The 18,337-nt window shown below is 42.8% G+C and overlaps 1 protein-coding gene across 1 annotated transcript; it reads right to left on the bottom strand.

Annotated features, from left to right (window-relative positions):
* Positions 1-17,702: 17,702 nt before the first annotated feature.
* On the bottom strand, positions 17,703-18,289 carry LOC132229282 (single-stranded DNA-binding protein, mitochondrial-like). The gene has a single exon (XM_059686006.1). It carries the CDS (start codon positions 18,216-18,218, stop codon positions 17,772-17,774), a length of 447 nt encoding a protein of 148 aa, XP_059541989.1. The 5' UTR covers positions 18,219-18,289; the 3' UTR covers positions 17,703-17,771.
* Between the last annotated feature and the right edge of the window lie 48 nt (positions 18,290-18,337).

The raw sequence follows: 18,337 nt of genomic DNA, 5'->3' as shown, positions 1-18,337 counted from the left end.
TCTATCTGTTCCAGGCTCTGAGGAAGGTCATTTCCCTAACAGCTAGTGCTGTCTTTCCCTTTAACAGAACACCAGTTTTGTTAGGGCGGATGACGTGCTGAGCCATTTTCCCTTTCCCTCAACTTGTCCCTTCATTCCTGCTTGAGGTGCCAATGGTGAGGATGATTCTTACAACTGCAGAAGCCTTATTGTCAGCATAATAAAGCAAGTGAAAGCCATGTGCTCATAACAGCAAAGCAGACAAGCATAACATACTGATACCTCGATACCCTGTTAAGTCTCTGCCCCTAACTGGGAACTACCTACCTCCACATTGTTGATGTCATAAGATAATGAAAGATGATGATTGACAAAGGCACTGGGTGTTCTGATATTTACAACGAAAAACATTCCTAAATGATACAGTTGTCTAAATCTATGCCTCAGACTTTGGAGGCAAGAATCAGGGGCTTGGAATCCTTCAATTTGGACTTAACTAACTTATTGACATGATTCCTATTTCCCTTTCCCATGAACATTTGTCTAAATTTACCTCCAGAGGACTGCATGGAAAACCATCTAGTGAGTCTTGGGTATATTCTGAGGCAGAAATTGGCATCTTTTCAGAGGAAGCATGGGAAGTAGTTTTGCTTCCCCACAATGGCTGAGACTCAAAGAAGTCAAATACCTCTATAAACTAACCATGTCTGTTTCCCTACTTTCTGGCAATAATGAGTACATCTATAAGGCTAAAATGTATGCAGCACTTTCAATGTGCTAGTTCTTCCAAATTTTATCTTCATAACAACATAATGACATCAATATTTTTAATTCTTCCATGTACAATGATAAAACTGAGGCACAGGGAGGCTAAGAAACTTGCTGACGTCACATGATTGATACGTGTTAGAGATGGGATTTGAGCCTAGGCATTTTGAAACTGGGTGCTAGGCCACATACTGCTCAGTTAGTTACAGAAACAGCTTCCTATCTGTAGACTCCAGTTTAGGGGAACTAATGCAACCAGTATTTCCTTTCACCCAAAATACACACTGAATAGTATTTTCTTTTAAAAAATATATTTTTCTTTATTTTAGAGAGGAAAGGAGAGGGAGAGAGAGATAGAAACACCAATGATGAGAGAGAATCATTGATTGGCTGTCACCTGCATGCCCCACACTGGGAATGGAGCCTGCAACCAGGGAATGCACCTTGATTGGGAATCAAACCATGACCTCCTGGTTCATAAGTTGACACTCAACCACTGAGCCATGCAGGCTGGGCCTGTATAGTATCTTATAAGAAAATCCACAGCACACATTCATAAAAGAGGACCAGTGAGAAATTGAACATGACATTATTGCTAAATAGGGGAGCTCAATGTTGTTCAAATCATAATTTACATTACATTTATAATTATTTTGATAAGCTTTTATGATGCTACAGCATTATTCTGAGAAGTATATCACTTGTAAGAGGAATATACAGATATATGATCTAGTGAGCCCTGAGCATATTCTGAGGCAGAAATTATATATCTATCTCTATCTCTATCTCTATCTCTATCTCTATCTCTATCTCTATCTCTATCTCTATATCTATCTATTATCTTAATAGATAGATATAGATATATTTATTTTTACACTAGCGTCCCTTGCAGCTAGAGGTGGCCATATGTACAGTTTTCATCAACAACTAATAGGCAGAAATCTGTTGTAATTTTTATGATCGTTTTATCACATAGGCATATATTAACTCCAATTCCACCCTCGTCCTCTTTCTAGAGAATGGGGTTAGAGCTAAATGTCCCAAAGTTGCAATCATGGTATGGTCTTTCTAGTGACCAGACCCCATCTGGGAGCCCACCAAGTGACACCTTATTAGAACAAGAGGAAGTAAGATGTGGATACACATCCTTCGATTAAATGAGCTAATTACTGAAACAGAAATCTCAGCACATCAGGTTACAGAAGACCGGGCAGGCAGCCCCAGGGGGTCACAGCCATTCCAGTGGAAATGGTGATTGGTCTGGGTCTTTAAAAAATCACCGGAAGTTAATAAAATGGAAGAAAACCACTTTTCACAAAGCAGCTCTGCAATGGCCTTCTTCAGAAAAGGTCTTTCCTACACAATCTTATTTATGCTTGATAACATCAATCCCATTCTGCCTCGAAGGTTATTTAAGATTGTGTCTTCCTTCTTTTTTTTTTTTTTTTTTTTTTAGATGTGTGTGTTTTTTTTAAATTAAATCTTTATTGTTCAGATTATTACATTTGTTCCTTTTTTTTTTCCCCCCCATAACTCCACTCCTCCCAGTTCCCGCCCCACCCTCCGCCCTCACTCCCCACCCACTGTCCTCATCCATAGGTGCACGATTTTTGTCCAGTCTCTTCCCACATCTCCCACACCCCTTTCCCCCCCAAGAATAGTCAGTCCATTCCCTTTCTATGTCCCTGATTCTATTATAATCAACAGTTCATTCTGTTCATCAGATTATTTATTCACTTGATTCTTAGATTCACTTGTTGATAGATGCATATTTGTTGTTCATAATTTGTATCTTTACCTTTTTCTTCCTCTTCCTCTTCTTAAAGGATACCTTTCAGCATTTCATATAATCCTGGTTTGGTGGTGATGAACTCCTTTAGCTTTTCCTTATCTGTGAAGCTCTTTATCTGACCTTCAATTCTGAATGATAGCTTTGCTGGATAAAGTAATCTTGGTTGTAGGTTCTTGGTATTCATCACTTTGAATATTTCTTGCCACTCCCTTCTGGCCTGCAAAGTTTCTGTTGAGAAATCAGCTGACAGTCGTATGGGTATTCCCTTGTAGGTAACTGAGTTTCTTTCTCTTGCTGTTTTTAAGATTCTCTCTTTATCTTTTGCTCTTGGCATTTTAATTATGATGTGTCTTGGTGTGGTCCTCTTTGGATTCCTTTTGTTTGGGGTTCTCCGAGCTTCTTGGACCTGTAAGTCATTTCTTTCACCAGGTGGGGGAAGTTTTCTGTCATTATTTCTTCAAATAGGTTTTCAATATCTTGCTCTCTCTCATCTTCTGGCACCCCTATAATTCTGATGTTGGTACGCTTGAAGCTGTCCCAGAGGCTCCTTACACTATCCTCGCATTTTTTGATTCTTTTTTCATTTTGCTTTTCCGGTTGGATGTTTTTTGCTTCCTCGCATTTCAAATCATTGACTTGATTCTTGCGCTCCTCTGGTCTGCTGTCGGGCCTCTGTATAATATTCGTTATTTCAGTCCGTGTGTGCTTAATTTCTAGTTGGTTCCCCAATATAAGATCGAAGGTCTTATTAGTTTTCGTGTAGATCTCATTAAGTTTATCGGCAGCTTCTAAACAGTTCTTGAGAGACCTTAAAAGTGTGGTTCTGAACTCTATTTCTTCCATTGACAATTTTGTCTTGTTTCTTTGTCTCCGCATTTTGTTATGCTTCCTTGGTGCACCCCCTAGTGGTCTTTGTTCGCAGTCTTATACATAAATCTTGATTGTTGTAGCTAATTCCAGGGAGGGTTTGACCTCCAGGCCAAGTGGCTATGAGAATCAGCTGTGTCAGCAGTGAGAGAACTTCTGTCCTCTAGGGAGGTGCTAATCTAGCCTTTGCCTGAGGCTATCCGGCAAATGCCTCTGTGCAGGGCTTGGGCAGGGCGGGTCACACAGGATCAACAGGGTGGGCCGGAGAGAGCAGTTATGGCGGCTCTCAGTCCTGTCCCAAGGGGCTCTGCCTCTCTGAGTCCCAGCACCCGCTGCAAAGCTCGGAGAGAAAGCTGCACTCGCTCTGACCGAAGCCAGACAGTCCCGCTTCTCCCGTTTGAGTCTGGGTCCCTAAAGACTCGCCCGGATCTGGTGCTCAGAGTCTGCGACTCCCTCCCGATTGAAAACAACAACCACGCCCTCCGCCGCCAGCCCGCTCCGCGCACTCCGCACCTCAGAATTTGACTTCAGCACTGCGCCTCCTCTGAGTGTCCGTATGCGTTTCTCTTTCCTCCTAGTTGTAGGACTTCCACTCAGCCAGCGTTCCTGTGGTTCTGGGTGATGTCCCTTCCGTTTTTTGGTTTCACTTTTGAAGTAGTTGTTCAAAGCAGCAAACTCCGGCGTTAACCTATGCCGCCATCTTGGTTCTCCTCTGTGTCTTCCTTCTTTACAAAACTTAATAACCCTGAAGGCAGGAACTACAGCTGACAACCTCTTATCCTCCTGTGGTGCCTGGGACATCTTAGATTCATGATACATTATTAGTAAAATTTAATTTAAGAAAAAGGAAAACAATAAAACAGTTGAATGGGCATTACTGATCTGCTCATTGATATTAGACAACCAGTCCCTCAGGTGCAGATTCCCTCAAATCTGGCTTATTCCTTGGAGGAAATGATCTCTTCAACTGATGTGTGTTAAATTAATAACCTTTGTCAAATTAAGAAAATCATTAAAAATGCAAAGCATTTTTGTTTTGCACGTAAGTATTTAGAAGAGTGTTACCTGTTTACTGACAATACTCTCTCCTGAAGAGAATTGGACAGGAAGCAGAAAGAAGGTGGACCCAGCTGGGTGGGGGCTCTGCTGGGGAGAAACTAGGGCAGTTATGTATTAACTTCCTATGGATACTGTAAGAAATTGCCGCAGACTGGGTACCTTAAAACAACAGAAATGTGTTTTTTCGTAGTTCTGGAGGCCAGAGTCTAAAATCAAGTTCTTGGCAGGTTTAGTTCTTTCAGGAGGCTCTGTGGAAGAATCTGTTCCATGCCTCTCCTTTAGCTTCTGGTGGCTGCCCCCAGTCCTCGGTGTCCCCTGGCTTGTCTGCATTACTCTGATCTCTGCCTCTATTATCACATGACATTCTCCCCAGTGTGTTTCCTCTCCTTCCCCAAAACTTATAAGGACACTTGTGATTGGATTTAGGGCCCACCTGAATCCAGGATGATCTCATCTTGACATCCTTAACTTAATTACAACTCCCAAGACCCTTTTTCCAAATAAGGTCACATTCACAAGTTCCAAGTTGACATATCTTTTAGGGGATACCATTCAACCCACCACAAGTTCTGCTGCTACTCTTCCTCCCCCAAGAAAAGATTGACAAGACTAGATGTAAAGAAGGATCTTTCCTCAAATAATCATCTTTTAAAGCTCTGAAGGGAGCAACCACAAGGCTCCTAGGATGCAACCAAGGAAGAGAAGTATTCTAGAAATGGGTGTCATCTCTGCAGAAACCCAACCAGACAAGGTTCTTTCCACTGAATAACTTTCTCTATCCTAATTTATTTCAACTGCACAGAAATAAATAGGCTATAGGAAAATTATCTACCTAAACACAAACCATCTCTCTTTCATGATTTTTAAAAGAAGTCATTTTTCACACTAAAATTCTCAGACCTAAATTGGGGGCAGGTGTTCAAATCTGAGTCTGTGTGCTCATAGTCTTCAGTCTGCATTTCTAGCGTCCTGTGTCAACATTCCTATAATAGCACCAGACACAGTCTTCTAGGTACATTATAACTTTAATAGGTCACCTCTGTTGGATGACTTTTTCCTCATTAAAAATGAATTCTCTAATATAAGAGCTATGAAATTACATAGTTCCTGCGAGAAAGAATGATTTTTCTCAAGGGGCTTTTAATTAAAGAAAACACATTTTCTTACAATAGGCCTGATTATAACCACAATGTGTGTTTATTATAAACCAGATTGGACTAAGAATGGGGTCTCTGAATTTACCACTAAGAGATAATTGCAAATAGCCTGAAATTGACCAACTGCCATTTATTATGACCGAGGTACCATATCCTCCCAGTTAAGCCTGCCTATGGTCACATCATTACCTTCTGAGGTTCTGTCAATTGACACATGATTATTTTTATAAAGATTAATTAAATACAAAGCACTCAACCTTTCCACCAATTCTTTTTTAAAACACTCTCACATTAAAGCAAGGGTTTGGCATCAACACTGAGAAACCAGTACTGAAAACTGAATTGTTTATTTTAATAATATTGTCTAATCTCTCTTTTGCCTCATTTCATTCTTTGTAATGTATTTACATTTTAGTAGCAATACTTCTATATGGTTCATTATGAAAAGCAATAACCTCTTTTCTTCCATCCTCTTCTACAGAGGCAACCATTTCCAACTCTAAATAATATATTTATAATGATAGTCAATGTTTTCAGTTTTAGCCATTATTTATTGAATTTTCTTTGTAGGACATGAGAACTTAACTCCTTTTTATGTTTATTCATCCCCTAAGCACAGACTTTTCCCTTTTATCCTTCCAATAATTTTAATTACATATTCAGTATCTGCATTATGACTATGTAAACACTATCCAAACCTAGAACATGATGCTTTTAATTTTTGTATAACTTCATTGTACATATATTTGATAAGCATCCATTTTTAATTAACCCGAATTTCTATGTACCTCTCTGACTCAGTTTCCCTGGCAAAGTACATTTTATCAGATTCATCTTCCGGTGTTGCTCTGCCCTCCTGGTCAAGCTGGATTGCTTCCTTTGGCTCCTGCCCAGCCATCATCACAGCATCTTCCTTACCCATCATTCAGAGGATTTCCTTTCCCTCTCCCTCATGTTGGATCTCCAGAATCACATATTTTTTTTTATCAGCTTACGTTCTCCTTTTGGGATAGTGCATTTCCCCCATGGCTTCCTAAGAAATGGTACATTATAAGTTAATTTTGTAAAACACTTATTTCTGGAAATAAATGCCTTATTTGTTCATTAGACAAATCTCTACTCATCTCCCAAGAAAGTCAGTTTTTACCTTCTCCAGAAAAACCTTTCTGACTGCCACAGGCAAAAGAAGCTTTCCTACCTATGTGCTTCTGAAACCCTTCACTTATTAATTAATTCATTCACCAACCCATTCGCTCATTCATTCACACATTCTGCAAATAGTTATTGAGTGCTTTCATAGGCTAGGCACTGGGATAGTCACAACAATTAAGGGAACAAACTTGATCTGAGTTTGTTCATGCAGGAGAAGCAGGGAAGAGCCTGGAAAGAAAGGCCAGTTAGAAAAGAGGCCAGCCTGAGCCAGTTTGTCTCAGTGGATAGAGCATCAGCCTGTGGACCAAAGGATCCAAGTTGGATTCTGATCAAGGGCACATACCTCAGTTGCAGGCTCCTCACTGGCCTGGGCCCTGGTCCCAGCATGTGCAGGAGGCAACTAATGATGTGTTTCTTTCATATTGATGTTTCTCTCTGTCTCTCGCTCTCTTTTCTGTTCTCTCTAAAAATCAATGGAAAAATATCCACAGGTGAAGATTAACACAAAAGAAAGAAAGAAGAAAGAAAGAAAGAAAGAAAGAAAGAAAGAAAGAAAGAAAGAAAGAAAGAAAGAAAACAGGCAAATCAGTCAAGAATGATGTTATAAAAAAAAAAGGGAGGACGGTGCTGAGGGGGCAAAGTGGGGATAAAGTCACATATGTAATACCTTAATCAAAAAAGAAGAAAAAATCCTATCTAATAAAAAGGTAATATGCAACTTAACCATCACTCCAACACACAAGATGGCCACCCCCATATAGTGAAAGATGGCTGCCCCCATGTAGACACAAGATGGCCAGCAGGAGAGGGCAGTTGGGGGAGACCCAGGCCTTCAGGGAAGGGCAGTTGGGGGCAATCAGGCCTGCAGGGGAGGGCAGTTAGGGGTGACCAGGTCTGCAGAGGAGGGCAGTTGAGGGGGACCAGGCCTGCAGAGGAGGACAGTTGGTGGTGGTGGGGGGGGGGACCCAGGCCAGCATGGAAGGGCAGTTAGGGGCAATAGGGACAGCAGGGGAGTAATTAGGCATTGATCAGGCTGGCAGGGGAGTGGTTAGGGGCAATCAGGCAGGCAAAATGTGAGCTATTGGGAGCCAGCAGTCCTGGATTGTGAGAAGGATGTCTGACTGCCCGTTTAGGCCCGATCCCAGGGGGATCGGGCCTAAACGGGCAGTTAGACATCCCCTGAGGGGTCCCAGATTGGAAAAGGTGCAGGCTGGGCTGAGGGACACACGCCCCTAACCCCGTGCATGAATTTCATGCACCAGGCCTCTAGTATATATATAAAAGGGAGGAGTGTTGCATTAAGAAAAAGATCATCAGCCTTGTTAGATGATGTTGAGAAGTATAATAAGACAAGAACCAGAAATATTTTTTAAATTTAAATTCTTTATTGTTTAAAGTATTACATATGTCTCCTTTTATCCCATTGGCCTCTCCCTGGCCACTCCCACTCCCCAGCACATGCCCTCACCCCCCTACTGTCTGTGTCCATTGGTTATGCTTATATGCATGCATACAAGTCTTTTGGTTGATCTTACCCTCCTCACCTACCTCTGCCTTCCCTCTAGGTTGGATGGTCTGTTTGATGCTTCTATATCTCTGGATCTATTTTTGTTCATCAGTTTATGTTGTTCATTATATTCCACAAATGTGTCAGATCATGTGATATTTATTTTTCTCTTACTGGCTTATTTAGCTTAGCATAATGTTCTCCCAGTCCATCCATGCTGTTGTGAATGTTAAGAGTTCTTTCTTTTTTACTGTAATGTAGTATTCTATTGTGTAGATGTACCACTGTGTTTAATGCACTCATCTGCTGATGGGCACTTAGGCTGTTTCTGAATCTTAGCTATTTTAAATTGTTCTGCTATGAACATAGGGGTGCATATATCCTTTCTGATTAGTGTTTCTGATTTTTTGGGATATATTCCTAATAGTGGGATCACTGGGTCAAATGGCAGTTCCATTTTTAATTTTTTGAGGCAACTCCATACTGCCTTCCACAGTGGCTGCACCAGTCTGCATTCCCACCAGCAGTAAAGGAGGGTTCCTTTTTCTTCACATTCTCGCCAGCACTTGCCATTTGTTGATTTGTTGATGATAGCCATTCTGACAGGTGTGAGATGGTACCTCATTGTCATTTTGATTTTCCTCTCTCAGATGATTAGTAACTTTGAGCATGTTTTCATATGTCTCTTGGCCTTCTGTATTTCCACTTTCAAAAAGTGTCTATTTAGGTCCTTTGCCCCAGAAATATTTATTGAAGATGACAAGGACAACACTGGTGACTTTGGCAAAGGCCATTTCTGTGAAATGTCAATCAAGAAACCCAACTAGAGTGCCATGATCCGGCAAGAGCTCTCCACATCCTACCAGGAGCTGAGTGAGGAGTTGGATCAGGTGGTTGAGAACTCAGAGCGGGCAGACAAGCAGGAAAAGGAGGCAGTCAGAGTCCAGGGTTCAGGAATCTTACCAGAATCCACTCCTGGCTGTGTGGCCTCAGGCAGAGGCTGAATTAGCACCTCCTTAGATCCAGGAGCCACTGTACCCAGTGGTCAGAGGGGGACCATCCAGAATGCAACTCCTCAGATCCATAAGGGACACACTCAGGGAGCAGACTCAGTGAGCACCAAAGCCCCACTGAAGCAAGTCTTGCCCCAGAACGGTGTCTTCAGCACAGAAATTCTCCCACTTCAGACACAGCTGATTCTCACAGCCAATTGGCCTGGAGGTCAATTCCTCCCAGTGATCCTACAACAACCAAGGCACCAAGAGTGCACCAAGAGTGTCCACCTCAGGTAACTGGGGAGGCTGAGCCACTGGGCCCTACAGGACACCTGGCGCGCAGGACCACTCTATCAACACAGGGAAGCAGCCAAAATGTGGAGACAAAGAAACAGGTCACAAATGGCAGAAATGGAGAAAAGCAAACGACTGGATATAGAGTTCAAGGCCACGTTTATAAGGTTTTTCAAGAATTTTATGGAAACCGCCCATAAATTTAATGAATCCCTCAATAAGTATAGTGAGACCATGGAGGACATGAAAAAGGACCAACTAGAAATTAAGCATACACTGACTGAAATAAAGAATAATTTACAGAGATCCAAAAGCAGACAAGAGGATCCCAAGAATCAAGTCAAAGATTTGAAATACAAAGAAACAAAAAATACCCAACTGAAAAAGAAAAAAGAAAAGAGATTCCAAAAATATGAAGATAGTGTAAGGAGCCTCTGGGACAACTTCAAGAGTACCAACATCAGAATTATAGGGGTACCAGAAGGAGAGAGAGGGCAAGATATTGAAAACCTTTTTGAAGAAATAATGACAGAAAACTTCCCCTACCTGGTGAAAGAAATGGACTTACAAGTCCAGGAAGCGCAGAGAACCCCAAACAAAAGGAATCCAAAGAGGACCACACCAAGACACATCATAATTAAAATGCCAAGAGCAAAAGACAAAGAGAAAATCTTAAAAGCAGCAAGAGAAAGAAACTCAGTTACCTGCAAGGGAGTACCCATACGACTGTCAGCTGACTTCTCAACAGAAACCATGCAGGCCAGAAGAGAGTGGCAAGAAATATTCAAAGTGATGAATAGCAAGAACCTGCAACCAAGATTACTTTATCCAGCAAAGTTATCATTCAGAATAGAAGGTCAGATAAAGAGCTTCACGGATAAGAAAAAGCTAAAGGAGTTCATCACCACCAAACCAGCATTATATGAAATGCTGAAAGGTATTCTTTAAGAAGAGGAAGAAGAAAAAGGAACTCTTACCATTTGCCACAGCATGGATGGAACTGGAGAGCGGATAAATACCACAGGATCTCACTCATTTGTGGAATATAATGAACAACATAAACTGATGAACAAGGACTGATCCAGAAATGGAGAGGCATTGATTGGACTGTCGGGCCTTGGAGGGAAGGTAGGGGAGGGGAGGGGTAAGGGGGAAAGATCAACCAAAGGACTTATATGCAAGCATATAGGCCTAACCAATGGACACGGACAACGGGGGGGTGAGGGCATGAACAGGGGGTGGGGTAGAGGGTAACGTGGGGACAAGGACACATATGTAATACCTTAATCAATAAAAAATATATTAAAAAAAAAAGTAACCCAACTAGAGTGAAATGAAAAGAGAAGTCAAGGAAATAGTGATAGTAAGCGTAGGCAGCTCTTTAGATATTTTTTTTCTGGCAAGAGGAGCAGAGAAATGGGGTGTATCTGAAGAAGAATGTGCAGCTGAGAGAGGGATTAAAATCATGAAATTTACTGTGGCATGCTGAATGCTCCTGGAACTGATCTGACAGCCAGAGAGACTGATGGGTAGGAGAGAGGAGCCCCAAAGAATTTTCTTGCTCTCTGTCACTCTCTATTCACCCTTATCTTATTTGAATGATCTGTTTTTTATTTTGCTCATTGTTAATTAATAAGTGGAACATTTAATAGATATCTCAAAATCCAAATTAGGTTTATTTTTGCTAATTCAATACTTGATTATTGGGGGGGTTTTTTTGGTGGTTTTTGTTTTGTTTTGTTTGTCTCATGGGGATCTTAACTGAGGGGGTCGGGGGTAGGAGGGAATTCCTGGTCTGCTGAGAAGTTGTTTATCCTGAAGGCAAAGTTCTCATACCACTTAAAAATTATTTCAACTTGGGCAAGTTACATAGCATATTTTACTAGTTTCATAAAAATGGGTTTAATAGCAATACTCAACCCACAAGCTGTTTTAAGGATTAAATGAAACACTAGCCGAAACCGGTTTGGCTCAGTGGATAGAGCGTCGGCTTGTGGACTGAAGGGTCCCAGGTTCGATTCCGGTCAAGGGCATGTACCTGGGTTGCGGGCACATCCCCAGTGGGGAGTGTGCAGGAGGCAGCTGATCGATGTTTCTCTCTCATCGATGTTTCTAGCTCTCTATCTCTCTCCCTTCCTCTCTGTGAAGAGTCAATAAAATATATTTAAAAAAAAAAAAAAAAGAAACACTAGTAAAGCATCTATAATAATCTATAATAATAAAAGCATAATATGCTAATTAGACCAGACTCCTTCTGGATGTCCTTCCGGACAACCTTTCAGACAAAGCCAGGGCTGTGAGGGAAGCCTGGGTCCAGGGTGCCAGAGGGAAGCCAGTGCCAACAGCTGGGAAAGGAAGGCCTACTCTTGCACAAATTTCATGCATCAGGGCTTTAGTCCTACATAATAAAAGGCTAATATGCAAATAGACCAAAAGGCGGAACAACTGAACCAGTCACTATGACATGCAGTGACCACCAGGGGGCGCACGTGGAACATGATGGGCATTGGCTGTGGCAGGATGATGGAGCAGGTGAATGGAGGCACCAGACCAAGACGGGGTGCCAGGCACTATAATTGGGGCAAGCCTGTGGTGGTCATGAAAATTCTTTGCTCCCACGTGCCGTAGTCCCACCCGGCACTTGCACCCACTGCCAGCACCAGAGCCACCACTCGCACCCGCTTCCGGCACCCAGCACCAGACCTGATCGCTTGGCACCATCAGCGGGTGCAAGTGCGGCTGCCTGCCCTGATTGCCCCCGGAGGCGCCACTTGTACCCACTGTTGGCACCGGTCCTGATCTCTCAGTGCTGTCTTCAGATGCAAGCAGCAGCTGCCGGCCCTGATCATCTCTGAGGGTTTCTCCACCTCCCCCTGCACCTGAAGGGTGATCGGTGCAGCTGCCGCCACTTGCACCCGCTGACAGTGCCAGCCACAATCGCTTTGTGCCATCAGTGGGTATTAACAGGGCCGGCACTGTCAGCATGTGGGAGCAGTGGAGGAGGGAGCAGGGCTTCTGGCCAACAGGGAACTGGGGGCCATGGCGGGAGGGGCCAGGTGGGGGCACAGAGGATGGGTCAAGATCTGCCCTGTGTCCACTGCAGCCTCGAGACCCACAGTTCCTTTCCAGGTGCACAAATTTGTGCACTGGGCCCCTCATATAGAATAATGCCTGATACACATTAAAGCCTCAATACGTGTATGTTAGCTGCTATAGTTATTGTTGCTATCATTATCTTTATCTTCATCATCATCAATTGAGGCTGAGAGGGGAGAAGGATGACTCAAATAAAATGTCATTTTTGCCTAAAACTTGGTCCCTTAGGTGGGAATCGGGGTACATTGTCACTTTAGTTTCACCTATTACACACACATGCACTTATAGGATGCTTATGTGGCACAAACTCTGGTATTAGAACTAGAGGCCTGGTGCACCAGTGGGGTCCCTCAGCCTGGCCTACATCCTCTTGCAATCCGGGAGCCCTCAGAGGATGTCAGACTGCCTGGCCTGCAGGGATTGGGCCGAAACCGGCAGTTCAACATTCCCTGTGGGATATAGCAGTGCATGAAGCAGCAAACAGCTGGGGAGAAACCTGAGACAGCACGGGTGCCATGCTGCTCCCGCTCATCCTGGCCCTGCTGCACCTGCCGCCACTCGATAGCACTGCCATGGAGGTGGGAGAGGCTCACGCTGCCACAGCTGTACCAACCATGAGCCTGGCCTCTGGCTGAGCAGCTTTCCCATTGTGGGCATGCACTGACCACCAGGGGGCACCTCCTGCATTGAGTGTCTTCCCTCTGGTGGTCTCTGTGCGTCATAGCGACCGGTCGACCTGTCACTTAGGCTTTTATGCATATATGCCGGGGTCCAACCCCAGCAGGTCCAGGGGTCCCCAAAGGTGTGGACGGAGTCGGCGAAGAAGGAAGGACATGGAGACAGCGTTCAGTTGATCAGCAGCCTAGCCAGGATCTCCAGCCAAGTTCTGGTCTCGATCTCCAGAGAGGTTCTGCTTTGGATCTCCAGCGAGGTTCTGTAGCCATGTTCCCTCGCTAGGTTCTTCAGCCAGGTTCTGTGCAGGTTCTCCAGCCAGGTTCAGTCACCAGGTTCTAGTCAGGTTCTCTTGCCATGTTCTATAGTCAGGTTCAGTCCAGGATCTTTTGTCATGTTGTCTCCAGCGAAGTTCTTCTGTCTCTAGAGAACGTTCTGTGTAGGTTCTGTGCCTAGGTTCTGTCTCTCTTGGTTCTGTCTTCTTCTGTCTCTTTCTATCTTGTTACATCTGTATTTATACCAGTTGATTCAATCCTATCAATCTCTATTACAAAGGTTAGGGCGTTTCTTATCTCCATTCCAGGGAGTAAAGATTATGTAGCTTAAGCATGATTGTTCGTAGTTAAAGTGATTAATTACCCACCTGGCACTTAGTTGAGGGGTTTTATTCCCTCCCTAACTTCAGGGGAAAATCCCTACCTGGGGAAACAACCTTTCTCAGAGAAGAGACCTTGGTTAAAACACATAGTGCCAAGAAGGTGAGCAAACATATTAAGAACAGTATGCCATATATGCCAGGTCCTTTGAAACAGCAAGGATGGACCGGCTCCCGGCACATATAGATGTTAGACTTTTTTATTTGGGGTTTTTATTTAAAATATTAGGCCAAATATAATTTTCTATAAAAATGCTTATTAGCTATTTCTGAAGTCCCCATAAATTTTGCATAGGCAATAAAAGTTAGCTTTTGTGTTTATTACTTTTAATTGTAGCTGAAGAAAATAGCAAAACTAGGATGGTTTCTTGTCATTGTCCTTTGCTCTGTGGAAAACCTACTTGTCTCACCCCTGCATTTTGCCTGTCAGTGCAAGTCTGTTTCAGGATGTCTGCTTAGGCTCCCAACCCTACTCTGTAGTTCACTACAATTCCATCTGCTGCCAAAGCACTTCTTTTTCATAATACACAAAAAAAGATCAATTAAGTAATGCTAACTAACAGCAGACAATTTAATATTTGAAAATGTGAGAGGAGCCCTAGCCAGTTTGGTTCAGTGGATAGAGCGTAGGCCTGCAGACTGAAGGGTCCTGGGTTCGATTCCAGTCAAGGGCACATGCCCAGGTTGTGGGCTTGATCCCCAGTGGAGGGTGTTCAGGAGGTAGCTGATCAATGATTCTCTCTCATCATTGATGTTTCTATCTCTCTCTCCCTCACCTTCTCTGAAATCAATAAAAATATATTAAATAAAAAAAGAAAGAAAATGTGAGAGTAAAAGTTTGAACAAAAGATAGCATGTGGGATTTTTCAGTGACATATTTAAACATGACTTAGAGAAATGCAAAAGATGGAATTGTATAATGTTGCCATAGAAAGTGAAAAAGAACTGTAACAATGACATGAGCTAAGGGATGAGCACCTGACTCGTAGTCAAACCAGTGTGTTTCCCAAATGGGTAATGAATCACATTAGCTGTACCAACAAATTAAAATAAATTTAATTTACTTATCTGCAAAAGGTGGTTTTAAATAATTTTTACTATCTCCACACTACTGTGAAGTGTTTAGTTAAATATCCTTTAAGGAGGTCAAGTACAAAAATGCTTGCATTCAACTATGACAATGACAAAAATGACAGAGCCAATTAGAGTATTAGACTATGGAAGATTAAACATGAAAGAAATCTTAGAAATAACTGCAATGTAATATCTTAAATTACATAGAGGAAAATTGAGTGTCAAGAATTGTGAAAGATCTGAGATTTTGCTCTGCTTTTAACCTAATGCATTAGCTTGCCCACAGTTGCATATATGCTGGCAGGAGGCAGGAGACTCCTGGGTCAGAGACAAAGGACTTCAGTATACAGGGCACAACAGGCAACTTGACCTTCATGTTCAAACTTGTTCCCACTGCTTCTCAAGTCTTATCTTGGGATGAGGTTGTGAGCATAGGTAGATGCTGGACATGCAGTGGATTTGTGCTACAGCTAAGGAATTTCAAGTTTAGAAAATCCTTAATTTTATAGAGAGGATGCTACCAAAACGGCCTAATGTTCTCTAGGAAGAAAAAAAAAATGTCTTTAGCACCCAGGTCAGGAAACAAATCTTTTATCTGCCCTGGAAGGAGACATTAGCTCTACAAACATCTGGGCAAGCAGAACAAAGATGCCAATGCCTCCTGCTCAGATGTGCAGAAATGTGACAGGCATATAAAGAATTATTTCTCAACACTGAAATGTAGTGAGAAGAGATTATTCATCACCAACTAAAATATTGAGTTCTTAGCAAGTACAATAAAATATGGTAGAAATATAGTATCTAATATTTGATGATGGACACATCCTAAGGTGACACCTAATGAGTTAGTCTCTTCTCTTCAAATGCAGAAAGAATCTGTGATTTGGCTTTACCAAAAGAATATGCTAAAGGCCCTAGCCGGTTTGGCTCAGTGGATAGAGTTTCAACCAGTGGACTGAAGGGTCCCAGGTTCGATTCTGGTCAAGGGCACATACCTTGGTTGCAGGTTCCCTGGTATGGTTGGGGTGCATGCAAGAGGCATCGATGTTTCTCTCTGTCTCTCCATCTCCCTTCTATGCCTCTTAAAAAAAAAAATCCATGGAAAAACATCCTTGGGTGAGAATTAACAAACAAACAAACAAACAAAAGAATATGACAAAGGTGATAGGATATCCGGTGGTAGGTTGGTTACTCTATCTATTTAGCTATCTATCCTTTTCTTAGAAGACTTATGACAAATATATCACCTAAAACAGATTATATATATATATAAGTGTATATATATATATATATATATATATATATATATATATATATATATATATATATATATATCTTAGCAGACCCAGGCCAAGGCCTGCTGGTCTTGAAGCAGCACATTTCACATTTCTGTATGATAACTGCTTATGGAAAGGTTTATGTATGCAGCAGGAAATTATGAGTGTCCTCTAAGACCAAAGACAGCCTCTAGTCAATAATTAATAAAAAGCTGGATTCCTCAGTCATTCAACTGCAAGAATCAGAATTCTTCCAACAGCATAAATGAGTATGGGAACAGGTTCTTCCCTACTTGAGCCTCCAGTAAGAATGCAGTCTGGTGAACATCTTGATTGTAGGCTTTTGAAACCCTGAGCAGACAATCAAATTAGGTTATGTGCAGACTCTTGATCCAGAGAAGCTGACTTTTTTTCAATGTATTTTTATATAAAACTAGAGGCCCGGTGCACAAAAATTTGTGCACTTGGGGGGGGGGGTCCCTCAGCCCGGACTGTGGTCTCTCACAGTCTGGGACGCCTTGGGGGATGACCACCTGCTGGCTTAGGCCTGCTCCCTGGGGGGATTGGGCCTAAGCTGGCAGTCAGACACCCCTCTGGCAGCCGGGAGCCCTCGGGGGATGTCCACTTGCCAGCGGGGAGCAAATCTAAGCTGCAGTTGAACATCCTTAGAGCTGCTGAGGAGGTGGGAGAGGCTCCCACCACCACCGCTGTACTGGCAGCTGTCAGCCTGGCTTGTGGCTAAGCAGAGCTCCCCCTATGGGAGCGCACTGACCAACAGAAGGCAGCTCCTGCATTGAGCGTCTGCCCCCGGTGGTCAGTGTGTGTCATAGTGACCAGTCATTCCCAGTCGTTCTGCTGCTAGGATCAATTTGCATGTTGCCCTTTTATTATATAGGAGTGCCTGGCCAGCCTGAGTGAGGGGCTGATGGCCGTTTTCAGGCTGGCTAAGCCCCCCAGCGGGGACCCTCACCCCATGAGGGTGTGGCCAGTCTGGGTGAGGGTCTGATGGCTGTTTGCAGGCTGGCCACAACCCCCAGCCACCCAAGCTCCCAGTGGAGGCTGGATAGAAGCAGGTATCTGGGATTTATTTGTCTTCTATAATTGAAACTTTGTTGCCATCAGCCGAGGCCACAGCCAGCTCAGGCAGGCGGGAAGCTTAGCTTCCTCCATCGCCCAGGCAACCAAGCCTCCTATTTGCTCCAGCTCCGTGGCTGCCGGCTGCCATCTTGGTTGGGTTAATTTGCATATAGTCATTTTGATTGGCTGGTGGGGGTGGCCTAGGGCATAGTAAAGGTACAGTCAATTAGCATCTTTGTCTTTTATTAGTGTAGGTAATATTTTAATTGTTGTCCTTAGAAACTATAAAGACTATACATGATTTGGAAATGAGACTATACCAAACACTGACCAAAGAAGAATGGTCTGCTCTATGCCTTCTCTTTCATCTGGTCACTCAGAAATATAATGTTGTCAGCTATGATTATTGTTGCTTGTCTCCTCACATTATTTTTAGCCATGTATTCACCATAGTCTACTTTCCCTTCCACATAAATTCGAGAGCCCTTTTTCACATACTGATATGCCACATCTCTGAGGTCTGATCGGAATACTGAAATTCTGTACCATGTTGTCTTTTGACTGATGTCACGCATTTGGTATGCTTCATTGTCTCCTGATTTCCACATCTCATTTGTTGCTGGAGAAAATAATGTGACTTGTTGTTTTCCTTCCACGTGTCTCATGACAGGGTCCTGATCAACTCGCCCAAGTAACTGCACATGATTCAGAAATCTTTTGAAAACCAAGTTGCTTACTATTTCAGACTCATGTATTACAAATGTGTGAAGTACCTGCAATACAGGTCTTTGAAACATTGCTTCTACTTTTCCTAAAATCTAATCTTTAGTCCTTTCCTGATGCTCCAGCCAGACAGCTCTGGGCCAGGAGGTCATTTCCTGACCTTAAGTATTTTTTAAAATATATTTTTATTGAT

This window comes from Myotis daubentonii, chromosome 3 (assembly GCF_963259705.1).
Source record: "Myotis daubentonii chromosome 3, mMyoDau2.1, whole genome shotgun sequence".
NCBI lineage: Eukaryota > Metazoa > Chordata > Mammalia > Chiroptera > Vespertilionidae > Myotis > Myotis daubentonii.
This window is presented reverse-complemented; position numbering and strand designations above follow the sequence as displayed.

Coding starts and splice junctions, on each gene's coding strand:
- LOC132229282 (XM_059686006.1), bottom strand. CDS start 18,218: ATGTTTCAAAGACCTGTATTGCAGGTACTTCACACATTTGTAATACAT.